The 20,880-nt window shown below is 19.7% G+C and overlaps 5 protein-coding genes across 5 annotated transcripts; 4 read left to right on the top strand and 1 right to left on the bottom strand.

Annotated features, from left to right (window-relative positions):
- Nucleotides 1-4,175: 4,175 nt before the first annotated feature.
- Nucleotides 4,176-5,751, top strand: SRAE_X000076700 (Domain of unknown function DB domain-containing protein; the record flags this gene model as incomplete). Its single annotated transcript, XM_024645151.1, has 3 exons — nucleotides 4,176-4,206; nucleotides 4,272-5,611; nucleotides 5,668-5,751. The coding sequence occupies 3 exons, from the start codon at nucleotides 4,176-4,178 to the stop codon at nucleotides 5,749-5,751; spliced, it is 1,455 nt and encodes a 484-aa protein (XP_024510638.1).
- A 2,291-nt stretch (nucleotides 5,752-8,042) lies between these two features.
- On the top strand, nucleotides 8,043-10,562 carry SRAE_X000076600 (Acyltransferase 3 domain and Nose resistant-to-fluoxetine protein, N-terminal domain-containing protein; the record flags this gene model as incomplete). Its single annotated transcript, XM_024645150.1, has 2 exons — nucleotides 8,043-8,496; nucleotides 8,542-10,562. 2 exons carry the CDS (start codon nucleotides 8,043-8,045, stop codon nucleotides 10,560-10,562), a joined length of 2,475 nt encoding a protein of 824 aa, XP_024510637.1.
- Nucleotides 10,563-14,218: 3,656 nt separating this feature from the next.
- On the top strand, nucleotides 14,219-17,350 carry SRAE_X000076500 (Phosphate-regulating neutral endopeptidase; the record flags this gene model as incomplete). Its single annotated transcript, XM_024645149.1, has 6 exons — nucleotides 14,219-14,426; nucleotides 15,121-15,369; nucleotides 15,412-15,824; nucleotides 15,867-16,105; nucleotides 16,144-17,122; nucleotides 17,174-17,350. The coding sequence occupies 6 exons, from the start codon at nucleotides 14,219-14,221 to the stop codon at nucleotides 17,348-17,350; spliced, it is 2,265 nt and encodes a 754-aa protein (XP_024510636.1).
- A 1,751-nt stretch (nucleotides 17,351-19,101) lies between these two features.
- On the top strand, nucleotides 19,102-19,406 carry SRAE_X000076400 (Hypothetical protein; the record flags this gene model as incomplete). Its single annotated transcript, XM_024645148.1, has 2 exons — nucleotides 19,102-19,185; nucleotides 19,230-19,406. 2 exons carry the CDS (start codon nucleotides 19,102-19,104, stop codon nucleotides 19,404-19,406), a joined length of 261 nt encoding a protein of 86 aa, XP_024510635.1.
- A 455-nt stretch (nucleotides 19,407-19,861) lies between these two features.
- Nucleotides 19,862-20,304, bottom strand: SRAE_X000076300 (Hypothetical protein; the record flags this gene model as incomplete). The annotated part of the gene is made up of 2 exons (XM_024645147.1): nucleotides 19,862-20,163; nucleotides 20,208-20,304. The coding sequence occupies 2 exons, from the start codon at nucleotides 20,302-20,304 to the stop codon at nucleotides 19,862-19,864; spliced, it is 399 nt and encodes a 132-aa protein (XP_024510634.1).
- Between the last annotated feature and the right edge of the window lie 576 nt (nucleotides 20,305-20,880).

Raw genomic sequence — 20,880 nt, 5'->3', positions numbered from 1 at the left:
GAACGAATGTCGTATAGGTTAAATTAACAACATCTGGCATTGAGCTAGTTAGAAGACAAATGTTTTGATGTGATTTTTGATTTCAGAGTAAGATGATATGATGATGAGTAAAAATGATAAATTATAAAGCTTTCTCAAAATAAAACTAATTAAAATGTTTTTTTTTTCTTCAAATACTTTTGAATATTTTATAAGTATGTTATCATTTTAACTATATATAAGTAAGACGCTAATATATGGAGGATCTTATTAATCATATAATAATAATATATAGCATTTTCGATAATTTAAAATATTATAGTTAAAATATATATTTAATTCAAACTGGTTTTAAAATCAACTCCTTATTTTTGAATTGACAAGTAAGAATCAAAATTGATGTTGTCATAAGATTTTTATGGAAATTCCTTTTATTTCTCATTAATACAAATATACAATTTATGAAAAATTAATATTTTTATTATCCTAGATTATAATTTAATGCCAAAAAAATTAATAATACTTTAAAAAAAAACTATTTAATTAATAATTTTTTTTTATTCTTATATATTAATATATAAATAATAAAATATTTTTATTAATAAATATTTAATAATTAATAGTATAAAAAAATACTTTTTATATATATTAATTAACAAAAATAAATATAAAATATATTAAAAATAAAGAAAAAAAACTAAGATATATAAATAATTCTTAACATAGACAATATTTTAATATTAATCACCATTAGGTAAAAAATTCTAAATAATATTATAGAAAACATTAGTTAAATTATTCATCAAAAATTAATGTTTGATTTTAAATAATTTAAAAGGAAAAGTAATAATTTGTTATTGTTAATAAATTTTTTAATTTATGTAAGATAAGAATCATTTTATTTGTTAAAATATTAAAGAATGTTTAAAATGGATTCATTATAATTTTATGTTTTAAATTAATAATGTAATATTATAGATTCATAATAAAAAAAAATAACAATAGTAATAAAATGTAAAATTTTATAATTAGTTTTTCTTTTTTTATTAAAATCAATTTTATAGATGTAATAATTTTTATAAAAATGTTTCATTTCATGTGGTTAAACGACAAATTGTCAAAAAAGAAGAATATTTTAATATATTATAAATGAAAGTATAACAATTATTAATTGTACTTATATAAATAAGAAGAACAAAGTTCATATAACATTTTAAATTACAAAAACGATATATATAATAAAATAATCACTTTTATATTAATTAAAAATAATTATTAATTGTTAAATTTTTATATTAATTTGTTGAAGGTAAATAAAAAAAATATAAAATTTACTTAATTTCCAGTATATCTAGTTAAAAATTGTTACCAAATACAAATATTTATATTGTCAATGAGGTGATAAAAATTTTAAAGATAATAACTATATATATGATTACATTAACTTTTAGTTACACTAAATTGAAACACCTCTATTAACTTTATTAGATTTTTTTACCTCTCTTTTTCTTTATTTTCTTATCAATAAAATAAATAACTTATTTGTATTTATAATCATTTATTTTTTTTATTTATTAAATGTAAAAGTAGTATTTTTATTATACAAATCCCTAACTATTGGTAGCTAATATATTTTTATATTAGATAAAAAAAAAATTCAAAAATATATATATATATATATATATATATATACTTACAATTGTTTGATGACAAAATATTACACTCTGGCAAATGTGACAAAGAATTCCAGTTCTCAAAATATTATATAATAAAGTATTAATTGAAGAAAAGTGGTTTAGATGGTGATCGGATGTATCACATTTGTAAAAGAATAAAAGATAAAGCTTGTTATTAATCATCTATTATTAAAAGGTTCTTCCTTTAAAATATAATATAATTGTCTTTTGTTATATTATTTTATTTTATATATTATACAAAAGAAATATAAATTACTAAATAATATTATTTTAAAACATTATTTGTTTACTTAAAATATCAAACAATTTTTCACTTACTTCTTATCAAATTTTTTTTAACTCATTTTCAAATACCAATAATATATTTTTTATAAAGTTAACAATGGTATTTATAAATCAATTTTGCAACATTAAACCATTTTATTTTATCAAATACAAATAGATGATAGAAATGAGAAGATTAATTTAAAAAAAAAGATAATATAACAAATAAGAATACGTATTATTAAATGTTACTTTTAATTTTAACATCAAACAATACAAATAAAAAGAAAAATTTCTAAAAATTATAAAATTATTTCTTCAACAAAATACTTTTTTTTTTTAAATTAAAATTTCAAAGATTTTATCATATGTTTTAATCTTTAATATAGGTACAATATATATATATTTAAAATGTACTTTATAATAAATTTTAAAAATGAATACATTTATCTTTGATTTATGAATGGATAAAAATGAAATTTTGTTTATTAAGTTTGTAGTCATTTATAGTTAACTGGTCTTTTCACATTATCTTTGTAAATTCCAATTAAAGAAATAATAGCTCAAAATCAAGGTAAATTATTATTTCATTCTAACTTTATTTTAAATCAATTTTTAATTCAAATAAACCTGATTTTATTCTTTTTGTCTTATCAATGTAAATTGTAGGTAAATTAAATTTTTTAGAAAAAAAAAAGACACATCAAAAATAGCTCCATTTTTATTTGTTATTATTGTATAAATCAAAATTAACATTTTCCTGTTACAAAGTGTTATTTATCTACTAAGCTTCAGGCATTTAATATTATAATTAGTAAAAAAAAAAGATATTGTTTTATATTTATATAGAAAAAAGAATTAAAAAAAAATGCAGTAATTTTAGTATAAAAATCCTGAAAATTTAAAAAAAAAATATATTTATAAAAATAAATTGATATAAAAAGTAATTAATAAAAGGAAGTTTAAAGCTACTTACCGGATAAAATTATTTTAAATCTTACTAGACATTATAAGGTGAAGAAATAATATATATTTCCGTTAATCACAAAAAATCTTTCTTATTCCTTAATAATGTGACAAACTATTAATAAATTATAATGGATATCATTGAAAATATTTTTTGATTTTCCATCTTTTTGCCCATAAATAATTTATATAACCTTATATAATTACAAAAATTATGTTTCAATTCTTGGAACCTGTATTATTTTGATAACAATTGACAGGAAAAATGGAATGTTAAACTTGAAATAGATCCTCTTTTAAAAATAATTAATTACATTTTATATTATACATTAATTTCTCCTTATTGTTTATTTTAAATGATATGTAATGAAAAAATAATCTTTTTTCAAATATCTGATAATTTCTCTTTTAAAAGAATTATAAAAATAATATGATAAATTTTAAATACCTTTTTTTTTAGATTATATTATTATTTTTTAATTATAAAAATATATTAATTCCTTACTATATTTTGTAATTAAAATTTTTTGAAATTTTTTTTTTTGAGTACTATTTAAATAGGTAATTTAGGTATTATAAAGAATAAAAATTAAAAATGCTTTATAAGGATATTTTTATATATGTTAATTATATTACAATAATATACATATAAAGTAATGTTAATGTCAAATAAAGATATAATTTTCTATATATCCTTTGTTGATTGTAATATAAGGATAGATAAACCTAATCTTTTCTCAAACGAGTTCCTTAAACAAATTAGAAGAATAGGTTGCGCAGTTTAAGGAATATATACATTCTTATAATTAACCATAGCAAACATCATCATCATCATACTGCTTTCTACTATAATTCTACAAATTTTTGCGAAAAGTGACCGCCTAGGCTAACTATAATAATGATATAGAAACATTTTCTCCCATATATTCACATTTTATCAGCCTTGCCCACAGGCAATTAATAAGAGCTGTTCCTCGACACATAAGATCTGGGTTGAAATACAACGACTTCCACACTTCAAACAAGAGTTGTGTGAAAAGAATATTATTGCGCCACAGATACACCTTGGAGCAGCATTTATCCTTCACAAATTTTAACCTCACACATAAAAATTTCATCGCACTATATTATTTTGCCTTCTATTTTCTAATTTATATTACAATAATTTATATCGTATATTTTCTATCAAGTGTATATATATATATATATATATAACACGTTAAACTATACATCACACTATTCACTAATTTAATTTTACAAGTTTTTCGAATGGCCCGTCCATTGTTAATTATTGTTTTAAGTAAGTTAATAAAATAAAAAATATTCTTTTTTATTTTAATACCATTTTACCTTAATTGATTATAGCATCAACACTGATTACTGGTCAGTATTTTCAACAATATTCACATCAACAACAGTATTATCAATTACCTAACCAACAACAACAAAATTTTCATCCATATTCACAAACGGTTCATCAACCTCAACAACAGTATCAGTATAATGGTTTTAATCAACAAAAACAACAAATAATTTATCAAAATCCTGGAATTCATCAGTATAATAAAGTATATTACCCTCAATCATATCAACAACCAATGATACCATCATCAATACAAAATTATCAACCAACACAGATAATAAAAAATTTACAACCATATCAGTCACAATACCAACAACAAGTATTTGAACCCCAAAATCATCAACAACAATATCGACAACAATTTATTCAACAACCATATCCACAATATTCACAACAACCTTATCAAAATAATATTGTGAAACAATCATCTATGCCACAGGTATATAACTATGAATCACAACAAAATAATCAACAACAACAATATCAAATTCAAAATATAAATCCTAATACAGGTCCTATTCAGTTACCTTCAAATAATGATATGAGAGAAAGAATATCTCAACAAAAATACAATTATCCTCAACAATCACAACAATATAAATATAGTAATATACCAACAATATCTCCACCAACATATAGATCTAATACAGTTGTAAAAGTTATTGAAAAATTAACATCACCACAATATCAAGCACATACATATATTCAGGATGGTTCATTTACTAATTCTGCTGATGTTCCACCACCACCACCACCAGAAAAATTTTTACCAGAAAAAACAATTATTCAAAAAGTACGTGTTGCCTCAGAAACAAAAGGAACAAATTTTATACCATCTAATTTTCATGTTCTAGATGAGGTAAAAATACCATCAAATAAAAATAATCATAAAATTGAAAATAATGTAAAACAAGACAATATAGAAATTCAATCAACAGATAATATTATAACAACAACTCAACAATTACCTATAATAAATAATATAAAAGAAAATGATAATAAAAATGAAAAAAAAATCATACCAAAAAATCAAGTATCACATTTATCACCATCAAAAGATTCCACAGTGGTTAATGATGTATTTTTAAAATGTTGCCATAGAAAAAATGTCTCCCCAAAATGTGAATCAAGATGTAATTTTGATATTATAAATAAAAAAATATTAACAGCAATGTTTCTTGGTTCTGATCCATGCCCACAATCATATGGAAGAGATCTTTTTTCATGTGCTGCACAGGATGGTGATCATACAGATTGTTGTAGAAAAATGAATGTTACTCGAACAACAGCAGGAGAAAAATGTTTAGCTTTTTGTAAAATGACTCCAGATACACATTTTCAGGTATATTTATTATTATTTTTTTTATCATTTATAATATTTATTTTCTTTTTTCTTAGGCTGATGTAACATATTTACCCTGTTGGAGTGTTCTCAATGATATTAAGCAATGTTTCAAAAACGCAATAATTGATTCTTTGTAAATAATTTTTTATGTACAATCCCTGAATAATTATATTAAAACTACTATTATTTTATATGGATTAAATTTCCATATACATTCTTTTGTTATCAAAGAAAAAAATAGAAGGGGTCAAAATGAGTTTATTAATGATATTATGATTTACTGTTAAATGGTATAATATATATACATATATATATGTATTTACTACTAAAATGAATATTTATAGAAAAATAGAATTGATAATAATTTATAGATTATTTAAAACATTTGATAAAAACTATTTAATATTAGTAATTATATTGATAATAATTATCATTATACATTTATTTCTATAAAATACCAATTATTTTCCCTGTTTAAATACTATCTCTTTGTACTTTAAAAAAAAAAACTTTATTTTTTTAAAAATAATATTTAATATTTTTTTTTGTCATTTTGTAGGATAAGAAAATAAAAGTGCAAATTTATGTTTTATTCACTGGTAAAGTTTAAATAAATTAATTTAATATACAATGGTTAAATAAAAGAATGGACCAGACATTGTAAAGTTATATTAAAAAATAAGTTACAAAATGTTGTAATATATGGAATAAACAAAAGACAATGACAAATAACTATCATTCAAAAGTATCAATTTATTGATAATATCATACACACATACTTTCTTTAAATTACTAAAATGTCTATTTACTTAATAATAAATTTTTTTTTAATAAAATAATAAAAAAAATAGAGAAAGTTTTGCTACATTAAAATAACATTTAAAAAAAAATGTACTTTAAATTAAAATGTATATGAAAGTTTGAAATTATAAAGATAAGATATTATTTAATATGTTTAACAAATATATTAAAGTTCTTTTACCTGTATTTGATTATCTATCACTAACTTTATTATTAAAAAGTAATACATCTTTTTAATATAATTTAGATATCTTACCTTTAAATATGATAATAATTTCTAAATAAAAAGTTAAATTTTTGTAGATGTATGATTAGATATATATGCATGTGTATATATATATAGAAATATATGTATTTTAATTAAATTTAATTAAGTTTTTTTTTTTATAATTTTATATTTATCTTTATCTATTGAACCTTTAAAAATTTTACTTCAATAAAACTTTGTACAAGGACAATTAACAAACTATTAATTATAAAAGTCTTTTTATTATTAATTATTCATTTTTTATTCACTTCATTAACTTATATTCTTTAGTAACTATGCATTTCTTTATTTTGATGTTATTACATTAATCATTCTCCAAAAAAATAAAATTCATTTATTTTCCTTATCATCTTTTTTAAAAATTTAATGTATTCTTATAAATATTATATGCATAAATAATTTTTTGTTTTAAAAAAATACAATTTAATTTTAAACCTGTATATATAATAAATAATGTCTTCATTTTTTATCATTTTATTTAAGAAATTAAAATATTTCTAAGTAATAAAATTAAAAAATATAATAAAAATTTAAAATTAATTTTATATTTAAATATATTATCTAATATATAACATTTTTAATTTCTCAAAAATTATATCTTAAATATTTTTATAGGATAATAAAATGATATCTTTCTTTGAGACACACATTTTTTTTTTAAAAAATTTATTTTGATTGTAAAAAAATTTTTGTTTTTTTGATATTATTTTGATATATATTTTTAATAATTTAAAAAAATATTTTTTTTTAGTATAGTAATATTTTAAAATTATCAATATTTTGTTTATAAAAATAAATCATCCAAATATACATTAGTTGTCTATTATAAATGATTCATTCTCAATGTTATTAAAAATATTTTTTTAACTTAAAACATTTTCAAATCACTAATTTAATGATTTAATTTTTCAACTAAAATAATTTTATATATAACATTTTTTAAAATAAATATATAAAATTTTAAAATACTTTTATGAATTAGTTATATGAATGGTATTTTAATACTTTTACTTTTTTTTTACTAATAAATTATAAAATCTTAATATGACTTAATCAAAGAAGATTTTCATTTATTTTTTCCCATAATTATATATATATATATATATATGAATGTCGTTATAATTTTTTGATAAAAATTTTTATTATAAATTTATTTTGTGGTTTAAAAGTATATTTTGTTCTTTATTAGTTTATGATTATAAGATTAAAAATTATATTTTAGTTAAAGTTTTTAGTATAACATAGATAATTTTATTATTTTTTATCAATAATCTGTCAATCAAGAAATATAATTATTACATGCTTAATGTTACATTTTTATTATAATTAATTTTCATATTATATTTAGTATACATCAAAATGAAAATATCTTTAATTATTTTTCTAAAATTATTTTTATTACTTTATATATCATTATCAATTTATGGTACAAGATTTGAATATAATAATAATGAATGGGATAATGATAGTGAAGATCAAAAAATTGATGGTAATATTTTACATAATATGTTTCATGATTCAAATACAATATTATCACTTGAATTAGATATTTTTAAAGATATTATATATAATTTTATAAATGCAACAGAAAGTGTTAAGAATGGAGATGATGATTCTATTTTTAAGATACTTGATTTGTTACAACCAATTAAAAATTTAGATATTTCACCTAATTGTGTTGCAGATATTTTTTATTACGGTTATATTACTACACAATACGCACGAATGGTTAATGAAAAAAAAACTTGCAATGATTGCAATTGCAAAGCAAATGTCTCTAAGTATTTTGATGAATATGAATGGATTTTTGATGGTATATTTTTAATTAATTAAATTAATATTATTATATAATTTTTAGTTGTTGATGCAATGGGAAAAGTGCCTTCAGCTGTTATGTCAGGAAATAATTTATGGATAGGATCATGGCATACATGTAGAAAAATTGATGTAATTAAAAATCAAAATCAAAAATGGAAAGGACAATATTGTAAATTACAATTTCAACCATATAATAGAAATAATCCACTCACACAAATGGCAACCTCTGAAATACCAGATCCAACATTAACATGTATTAAAGAAAAAAATTTAACAGAACCACCAAAATGGTCAAAATGGGATAATGAATGTTTTACAATGTTACCATTACTTAATTTTGGTATATGTGTTCCAGATACTTGTACAGAATATGATATAAAATCAATATTAAAATTTTTTTATGAAAAAATTGAATCATTATCAGGTTCAAAATTAATATGTAATGTTAATGTTACATGTTCAAGTGAAAAAGCTGAAAATAGTATTATATTTGATAGAACATCAATGTATGTTATATATTTTTTAACTGCAATTTTTGGTACAATAATATTTGGAACATTTTATGATATTTATGTTCATCAACCATCAATTAATATTAATGGACAATCAAATATTGATAGTATATTTATACATATACTTTTAGCATTTTCTATATATAGTAATGGAAAATATGTATTAGCAAAAAATAAAATAACTGATCAAATAGATTGTCTTCATGGTGCCAGAGTTCTTTCAATGATGTGGATTATACTTGGACATACATATTGGTACATATGTACATCATTAACTGCTGATAATGTATTACAAACACTTAAAAATTTTCCTAAAATATTTCATAATCAAATAATAATTCAAGCACCATTAGCTGTTGATTCATTTTTTCTATTATCTGGTATGTTAACATCATATCTTTTTTTTAAAAAAGTTATGGCACCAAAATTAGATAATGATGGTAATATAATAATGAAACATTCAATTAATGTTAAAAAAATATCATTTTGGGTAATATTTTATTTACGAAGATATATAAGATTAACACCAGTATATATTGTTGTTATAATATTAAATATAACAGTATTTACACATTTATCTAATGGTCCATTTTGGCGACCAATTGAATTAAATTATTGTCGTAAATCATGGTGGACAAATTTAATTTATATGAATAATTTTTTATTACAAGATGTTGAACAATGTATGGGATGGTCATGGTATTTAGCTAATGATTTTCAATTATATATTATTTCACCAATATATATGTTATTATTAAATTATAATGAAAAAATTGGTATTATTGGATGTTGTGGAACAATAATTATTTCATCAATATATAGATTAATTATAACATTAATAAAAGGATATCCACCAGGACCTATATTAACAACAAAACTTCAAATTGTTCGTTTAATAGATGAATTCTGGACAAATGTTTATGTTAAACCATATGCCAGATGTGGTCCATATATGATTGGTATAATGGTTGGATATTTTCTTTATAAATATAAATTAAAATATACAATGCCAAAATGGAAACTTTACCTTTTATGGAGTATATCAACAATAATGGGTTTTTATTCAGTATTTGGTATGTATCCATACTCATCAACAGGAGAAATAACCAAATTTCATTTAATATTTTATACACTTTTTGGTGGTCCAATGTTTTCATTAAGTTTAGGTTGGGTAATATTTGCATGTTCAACTGGTAATGGTGGTTTAGTTAAAAAAATTTTAGGATGGAAAGCATTTGTTCCATTAAGTAAATTGACCTTTTGTACATACCTAATGCATCCCATTATTCTTCAACTATACAATTTTAGTAGACCACATCCATTTCATTTTACATCAACATTTCAAATGTTAACATTATTTTCAGTTGCAGCAACAGCATCCTACTTTGTGGCATTCTTTATAGCATGTGCATTTGAATTTCCTGTAACTTATTTAGATAAATTAATCTTCGAGAAAATGCATCCAAAAAAAGCAGATGTTTTGATACATAATGAGGTAAAAAATAATGGTATTTTATTATCAAAAGAAGATAGACTTCAAACTATTTAAATGATCAAAAAAAGAATTATTATATTTTTTTTTTAATTAAAAAAAAATATAATTTAAAAAAAAGGAAAAAAAATACTTATCTGTTAATATTTATTGTATTTTGAACAATCAAATTTTTTATAAATGAAAAATTTGAAATGATTCTTTTAGATCATAATTATTTCCAGTTGTCTTAAAAATTTATTATTGCAAATTTTTTTTATAAAATTTATTATATATAGATATATATATGTATATAAACAAATTATTTTTTTTTTATTATTTTTTAAAAAAAAAAGATAAATACCCTCATTAAAAATAGAAAGATAGTATTTAAAAATTGTTTATAACATAGATTGTTAAATTATTAGAAAAAGACTAATTTTTTTTGGTAAAGTAATTATAAGAATAGAAAGAGAAAGGCTTTTTTTTTGGTTGTTGTTATCATTAAACAATCAACTAAAAAATCAAGTAAAAATTTTATTATACCAATTAAAATAAGTTTAAATAACTTGTCAATAGTAATATTTTTGTAAATATTTTTAAAATATTTCTAAGTAATTATTTAAAAAAATATAATTTAAATGTTATTTTTGAATTTCTTATTATATTTAAATTATGTAGTGATAAATATAAATTAATGATATATACATATATTTTATATGCTATTTTATTTATTACTTTTTTTTTTTAAATAATTATTTTATCATATTTAAATATATTTTATACTCAGTATTTAAATTATTCTTTTTTAAAATGAATAGGGTAATAAAATATGTCATTTATCTATAAAAAAAATTGTCAGTTTTCTTAAACTTTTAATATAAAAAATAGTATTTTTATTGAAGTTTTAAGCATCAATGGTTTAGGGAAATAATTAAAAAAAAATAAAGAGAAGATATTTTGTAATGAAAAGAAAATTATTCTGTATTGTAATAGTGCACGAAATATAAGTTATTCTAGGAAATACATAATTTGATTTATGGTGAAAAGAATTAAAAGTTTTTGAGTTAAAAAATTAAACTATTTTGTTTTAATGTCTCTTTTAAAATTATTAAAAGAAAGAAAGATATCTCATTCGTCTCAAAAATCATAAATATTGTTAATTTTTTTTTATCTTTACAAATAAATGCTAATTTATTACACTCTTCTATTGTCATAAATTTTATTTAAAAATTATTCACATTTAAATGGAATTATAAAAAATATTGTTGTTTAAATAATTTTAAGGTACAAATTTAATCTTTTATATTATTATAAAAGATCACTTATAATTTAAATTTTTTTTCTATATAAAAAAAATTTTTAATTATTAACTTTTTATAATCATATTTTTGGTAGAAAATTATATTTAATGCTTTGACAATTGATTCATATTGTCATGCAACTTTAAAATAAATTTTATATATTTAGTATAATAAAAGTCTCCCAAATTGTTAAAATCTATTTTGATATTTATAATTAATCTTAAACTTCATTTTATGATAGTAAAAATAAATATGAATTGTATAAATTTTGTTTTCTTATTTTTAATTTAAAATTTATGAAATACTGTCATTACAAATAGACTTTTGATACAGTATTTTTTATTAATACTTATTTTTTATTTTTAAATAAAATATAAATGTGTTTATTTATAAAAAAAAAAAATAAATTCATATTAAACATACTCCCATGATTTTGGAGTATAATTTTAACTTTTTAATACAATAATATTAATGATATTCTTTTTGGTAGTTAAATTTAACTTTATATATATGTATAATAATAAGAAAAGATAAATATAAGGAAATAAAAAGAATTTTGATAATATTATTTTTAATAGGAAAGCTTTATTTGTAATTTTACTATTGTTCTCTCTTTTATAATTAAATAAAGATAACAAATATTTTAAACTAATAAACAGACTATTCTATTAATAATGTGATAATAAAATTTAACATATTTTAGAAGCTCCCCAAATATGGCATTATTATGTCTTTTCCTAGACAATAGTTTACAATTTTTTAATCAACAATCTTGTTTTGATGAATTCTTTTCTTATTATATTATTATTTATAAAGTAACCAAACAAAACTTTTACTTCTTGTCGTATACACATTATATTTAGCTATTTCCTAAATAAATTTTTCTTATTGTTTTTAATGATTCCTCAAAAAGAATTAACTTAAATTACTATTTCTTAAAAATGTTAAAAAAAAAGAAGAAAATACATTTCTTTAAGAATATATATATATATATATATATATATATATATATATTTATATATATCTTGACACATCTTGATTTGTTTATTAAATTTTACCCAACTTAAAAACGATTTACCATAAAATTATAATGATGTATCTTTTTAAACTTCCAATAAACATTATTTTTAATTTTTCTTATATATATTAATTAAAGTCAAAGCTTATTATAGCTTTACTTCCTGAAAAATCAAATAAACATATATTTATTTGAAAGAAATATAAAGAAAAATTTTTTGAAGATTATATAAATTGACATTATGGTATAGTAGGTTGTTTAAAAAATCCATCAGAACTTCTCTTTTGATAACTGCAATATATACATATTAAGAAAGTTTAAAACATGTTAAGTTAATCTTTTCTAGTGTTACTTTTAAAATATATTACTATATAATATTAAAGATGTATTTTAACAGATTTTCTATCTCTTGGGTATTTATCGCTTATATTTTTTAAGATAACTCTCTTCCTTTCAGTTGTTCTCTCCGTCTACCATATTTTATACTATTACCAACATATATTTATATAAAATTTATTTTAATATTATTTTAATCTTAGGACCTGTTAAAAAAAATTATTGCTGTAATATAACAAGTTTGAGTGATATAATAATAAATGACATTATCAAACATTAATATTTAGGATCCTATATTTTAAGATCACTTATATTATCTTTAACCACTTTTGACAACCTCAGATGTGTAAAAGATGTTCTTAAGTATAATATATTTTGATCTCATGTTTATGGTACAATTATTTCACCTAATAACGTTATTTATTTTTATTTTATTTATCCATCTGATGACATTAAAACAATTGTTTCTTCTTTATAACTCTAACGACAAAATCTATATATTTTCTGTCCTAAAATATATATATATATATATTTAATATATATGATCTTATCTTTAATGCCGGCATCTTATTAAAGTGCTCTTAAATCTAATAAATATTTGATTTAGCATTGGTTAGCATACTCTTTATTTTATCATTTTAAATAACAAAACAATTTCTTTTATCACTATAATAATTACATATCTTTTGATATAATATACATTTTTTAACAAAATTATTCTAATCTTTCACTATGTTTTAATATATTTTTTTTAGTTTTTATTATTATTTATAATATTTGTTTATTTTTTCGAAAAGGTTAAATTAAAAATTTTAATTAAATTTTACTAAAGCTATTTTGATAGATTTTATTGGAAGATTTTATTTTTAAGAAAATTGTAAAAAAAAAGATAAAAAAAAATATTTTTTTTTAAGTATTGTACAATTACAATACTTTTTAATACCGTACAAAAAAAACGGCTTTAAAATCGTTTTTACAATTGTGATAAAAATATAACATTGATATTAATAAAACAAAAAGAATTAATCATTTTATAATAAAATAAAAAAAAATTTGTTTATTTTTTTTGTATAAAAATGGTTAATGATACTGAGGTTGGGACAGAAGTTTTACCAAAAGAAGTTGTTGTTTCTGAAAAAAAAAAAAATGGTGGAATAAATAAAATTTTACTATGTTTGCTAATAATTTTTATTATTCTTTTTGCTATAATGTCTGCAGCAGTTGGAATGTTTTATTTCAAGTCGACTCCAGACATCTGTTTGTCATCTGGTTGTATTCGAACAGGTAATTTTATTGATGTCAATATTAAATATAAATATTTTATAATTATCAATTATTTTTTTTTCCTAAAATAATAGATCATCAGGATAAATTTATTTTAAATAATTTATTATTTTAAATTACAAGAAAGAAAAATTAATAATCCACATGAGATTTGTTAATTATAAATGAAATTTAAATAAATTGATTTTAATTGACTTTTAAAAAATTTTTTGAATATACAAAAGCGTCATAAATTATTTTTTTTATCTTGAAATAAATTTATTTATGAAGTATTTAAAATAGGTACTTAGAACTAAGATAAAAATTTGTTTATCAATTTTAAAAAAAGTTTTATTTATAAAATTTAAGAAAATTATTGAAATATATTGCCAATACTTTGGTTACAAAAAATTTTTTTACTTTTAGATGTTATATTGAAATTTAATTTTTCAAAAATTATTAAAAATAAGTTTTAAAAGTTATAATTTATTAAAAAAAATCTTAATATTACAATGTTTTTAAAGAATTATTGATACTTAAGATAAAAGATGCTTATTAAAAAAAAACATTTTACACATATGAAAATAAACATAAGAACATATTTTTTATATAAAAAAATAAATAAACAGAAAATTTTAATATATAATTATTTTAAAAAAATATAATATTTATTTTAAAAATAAATTTAAAAAAATAATTACAAAAATAATTTTAGCATCTGTTATTTTATCATCAATGAATGCTTCTGCAAATCCATGTGATGATTTTTATGCATATGCCTGCGGAAATTGGATGAAAAATAATCCTATACCAGATGATGCTCCATCAGTTTCTAATTTTGAAAATCTTGGACATGATCTAGAATTAGCATTAAAAGAATTATTGGAAGAAAAAGTGATTGAAGGATTAGATGGTGAAGCAGTTAAAAAAGCTAAAGGATTTTATAATTTATGTTTAAATTCAAGTAATTATTATTTTAAAAATTAATAAAATAAATTATTTTTAGGTCAAATTATGAGCACATGGAGAAGTGTTTTTAATGAAGTAATTGAAAGTTTTGGTGGATGGCCAGCATTAGATCCTGATGTTGATGTTAGTGATATTAAAATTGAACATTTATATGGTAAAATGGTGTCGCAATTTAAAGCAGATAGCTTATTTAAGGCATCTGTTCAACCAGATGATAAAAATTCAGAAAAACATATTATTCTCCTTGATCAACCAGCTTTAAATTTATTTGCCAGAGATTTTTATATAATGGATGAAGCTGAAGATGAAAGACAGGCATATGTTACATTAATAACTGATGTTTTATTATTATTAGATGCTAGTAGTGAATCTGTTAATCAAAGTGCTAAAGAAATACTTGCATTTGAAACTCAATTAGCAAATGTGAGCGATTCATCATACAACGAAAATGTATATGTGTATTAGGCAAACATTTATCTCTTTTATTTTTAGGTTACTGCTACAGAAGAACAACGACATGATATTGCTGATATGTATAATAAAATAACTCTTGGAGAAATGAAAAAAAAATTACCTAATTTTGATTGGATATTATTTTTTGATACTTTATTTGAAAAAATTCCTGATACTAATGGTAAAAAGATTATTTTTGATGATAGTACACAAATTGTTATATATGGTATTGATTTTGTTTATAAACTTAATGAACTTTTACCAAAATATGACAAAAGGTAAAAAAAAAATATATTAATAATAATAATAAATTTAGAACTATTGTTAATTATTTAAATTGGTGTTGGTTTTATAAAGCAATGGTAAGAGATCTTCCAGATCCATTTGCTTTTACTATATTTAAATTTTATCAAACTCTTAATCTTATGCAAGTTCCCAAACTTCGTTGGCATGGATGTATATCAAGAATAAATATGCTTTTACCAATGGCAACATCAAGTGTTTATATTAGAAATCATTTTGATCATGAAGCTAAAAAACAAGTTGAAGAAATGATAACATTAATTATGGAATCATTTGTTGAACTTCTTGAAAGTGAAGATTGGCTTTCAGAAGAGACAAAAGATTTTGCTAAAATTAAAGTTAGAAGTATGAGTCAAAAAATTGGATATCCTGATTATCTAAATGATACAAAAGCAGTTGATAAAGAATATCAACATTATAAAGTATTTCCAGGAGATTATTATCGTACTAAATTTCAGTTTTATGAAATGTATCAACATGATGCTTTAGAAAGAATAAAATTACCCGTTGATAGAGAAAGATGGGTTGCTGGTGCTGCATTAGTTAATGCTTTTTATTCACCTAATACTAATGAAATTATTTTTCCAGCTGGTATATTACAACCTGTCTTTTATGACAAACATTTTCCAAGTTCTATGAATTTTGGTGGTATTGGTGTTGTTATTGGACATGAAATTACACATGGTTTTGATGATAGAGGTCGTCTCTATGATAGTGTTGGTAATATTAGACAATGGTGGGATAATACTACAATTAAACGTTTTGAGGAGAAAGCGCAATGTATTGAAGAACAATATTCTAATTATTTTTTAGATCAAATATCAATGAGAATTAATGGTAGAAGTACTAAAGGTGAAAATATTGCTGATAATGGTGGATTAAAACAAGCTTATAGAGCATATAAAAGATATGAAAGTAGGCATTCACCACCACAAAAATTACCAGGTGTAAATCTTACTCATGATCAATTATTTTTCCTTAATTATGCTCAGGTAAGTAAAATATTTATTATTTACATTATTTTTATATAAAATTTATTTTAGATATGGTGTGGAGCAATGAATGATAAAGAAGCAATTAGGAAATTACGTACATCAGAGCATTCTCCAGGTCCAATAAGAGTTAAAGGTCCTCTTTCAAATTCGTATGACTTTGCTAAAGCGTTTAATTGCCCACCAGGAAGTCACATGAATCCAGTCGAAAAGTGCCGTGTTTGGTAATTGTTTTGCAACATTTAATATATACTTTTGGAACATTCTTTTTTTTTTGTTATATATGTAGATGGCATTTTCACAAAAGTAAAAGAAAAGAAAAAAAAAACAACTCATCACCGCTTATAATTAATTATTAGTTAAACTTAAAAAAAAAGTATAACAATATATATAAATATAGATTTATATATTTGCAATTTTAATATATATTATTATATATATATAGATTTAAAACTTCATTCCAGTTATCAAAAAAAAAAAATTCTTCGCTAACAGAAAGATAAAAAAAAAAGATCTTATCACTTTGCAGGGAAAGAAATATTTTTTTTTATAGAGAAACAATTAGCATAATAATATGTTATTTGGTCAAAAATATCAGCTTCTTTTAATAAAGAATTTTCTGTATCTAATATTTTATTTTTACTTTTTTTTTGTAAAAAAAAATGATTATACTCAAAATGTAATTCGTGAACATCATTGGATCAGGTTGTTATAATTATTGATTTTTAACAAAATTAAGAATTTACTTTCATGATAATAATTTTTCTATTTTATTAAAATTACCAAAATATTTTTATTCTTTATATATTTATATATCATTTAAATTGAAATAAAATAAAATAAAACTCTCATTTATTTGATAAATTACTATATATTTATTACCTACCAGTCACGATATTATTCTTTATATAAAATAAATTGTAGTTATAATATAAATTGTAATGTTTATTTTTGGATAAAATTTTTGAGTAATTTTATTATAAATGTTAAAAAGATAACGAAAAAATTGTCATAAAAATTTTTCTAACTAAATAATTTTAATTATTAACATTTAATCATCTTTTTAATATTATTGGAAAACAATCCTTACATTCTATGGGATAAGAAAAATAACAATGACGTTAGGATAGTATAATATTAATAAAAAAAATATTACACGCTTAATTTGTTTTCACCACCCTTAAATAATATTTTATAATGTTTGGACAAAAATAGTCACTTAATAGTGATTATAAATGTAAAAAAAAATGTTAAATGTTTCTTAAAATTCATGTCAATTTATCACCTGTTTAAATACTAAATTCTTTAAGCATCGTTACACTATATTTCTAAAAAAAAAAAAAACAATACATTTTAGAGTAATAATTGTGAAAACATCCTTTCTTACTTTTTATGTATCCGTTGAGGATGTCTGATTTTTGAATACATTTTTTACACTTATTTTAAAAAAACATAATTAACAATTACATTATTTTTTTTTTATAGAAATTAATTTTTAAAATGTTATTACAGTGCTCCTTTTGTTAAATAAAATATATAATAAGAATTCTATTTTTATTTTCTTATATCGTAGGAACTTTTTTTTCTCATTATTAAATTTAAATAATAATAATTTTTTTTTAATATTATTTTGATTGTCATACATTATTCTTCTACAAAAACACTACAATAATTAAATCTTATGTCATTTTTTGATTTTCTTTCTTTAATATTATTACTTAATTATTATAACAATGATAACATTTAAAAATATTAATATGAATTGTTGTACTTATAAAAAATATATTCTTCTTTTTAAATTACTTTCATTAAAAGATTTAAATATATTTATATTAACTTTATTTAAATAAAATTTTATTTTAATTAATAGTCTCTTGCTGTTATGGATAAATATAAACTTTTCATTTCTTTATTTATTTTTATTTATATATTTTCTCATTTTGTAGATTCCACTTTTTCTACTAAATCAAAAGTAAACAATGAATACATTCTCATTCTATATTTTTTTTATCATAACTTTTCTTACTTTTACTGCTTATTATGGAAATGGGCATATAATTGATGTAAGTGTTTTTTTATATATTTTAAATTTATTTATATTTTCTAGAATAATCATTTGAATAATGGTGAAATACCAACTGATTACAATGATGTACCACGATACATGTCTGGAAAGAATCATTATAAAAGAGAAAGACCATTACAAATGAGTGGATTTGGTTGGGATGAATGTGAATTTTCTCCATTAAGCTGTTTATTAAGAAAACGAAGTTATTCAAAATGAAATATATTTGGAGTAATTATCAACAGATTAAAAAGATAAATAAAAATATGATGAATTGTTTTTTAAAATAAAATTTAATATTGTAAGATTTTTTTTTGACAAAGAGACAAAAATTTTATGATGTCGGAAAGTGTTATTGTATCTGATATTTTGAACAGAACTTCAAATATATATAAATTAAATAATTATGTTTTTTCAAATGATTGTAACTGTTTAAAATTGAATAAACTTTTTTTTTAATAATTGTTTATTGAATATTTTTTTTTGCGAAAAAAATAAAAATGATGGTAAAAATGATAGACAGTTGTCCTAAGTATTTTTTTTTTTATGATATCATTATAATATAAATAATAACCTTTTACTGTTAATATACGGACAATCGTCTACATAAACGTCAATTTTAAATAATGTTAACTTATCATTATATTACATATAAATTTTTTTTTATAGATTATTTAAAAACGGCAGTCAACAAATTGAAGAATTCTTCCCAAAATTGTCCATGTATATTGTGAACCACCAACATTAGTACATGTTGCAATTATCGTTGGAGCAGCAGTAATTGAGGATCTTTGTTGATCATATCCTTCAACTGTAGCCAATTGTCCACCAGCTGTACATGTTATAGCAACTGTAGCACCTTGATTATGTGTATTACCAAATGATACATCTGAATAGTCAAATCTATATTGGTCACTTTGATCAACAGCACTAACAGGATACAAAATTAAATCTGAACATCTAGCATTAACATTAGCTAAAATATATTTTTTAAAATTATAATAATATTATAATACTTACTTGGATCTTGACTAGGAACAAAACCTGGTGGAGCACAATTAAGTACAACTTTTGTTATTGAAACAAAGATAATTACCAAAAATAATCTTTTAATCATATTGATGTAATAGTACAATTTCAAGAAAAAAAAATATATATATATATGAATATAAGCAAATTATACAATCAAAATTTTTGTATCTACAAAAGAATAAAAATAAATAAAATTTATTATTATTTAAAAATATTTATTAAAGCAGTTGGTAAATTTTATTAAAAAAGGTATTTTCAAATAAAAAGTATAAATGCAATTATATTTTCAACTAGATCAAAGATAAAAATTTGACAATAGTAATCTAATTGATATAAAATATAATAAAACTATTTTTATAAGTAGTAATTAGTGCTTGACTAACATTGGATATTATTAAATATAGTATTGTAGAAGTTAATTTCAAAAAGTTTAATATTATATATAGTATAAAAGGAATGTCCACAAATTAAATGGACGATATTTATTCATATATATAATTTCAGTTATAATTTATATATATATATACTATTATTTATTATATATATATATATATATATATATATGTGTGTATAAATATTTTTATTAAATTATTAATAATTATGATAAAAGAGAAACGTTTGTTAATAAAGGTATAAATTTATATTGATAGTAAAATTAAAA

The sequence above is a fragment of the Strongyloides ratti genome (assembly GCF_001040885.1).
Source record: "Strongyloides ratti genome assembly S_ratti_ED321, chromosome : X".
Classification (NCBI taxonomy): Eukaryota; Metazoa; Nematoda; class Chromadorea; order Rhabditida; family Strongyloididae; genus Strongyloides; species Strongyloides ratti.
The sequence above is the reverse complement of the archived record's forward strand: the minus strand, read 5'-3'. Positions and strand labels throughout refer to the sequence as shown.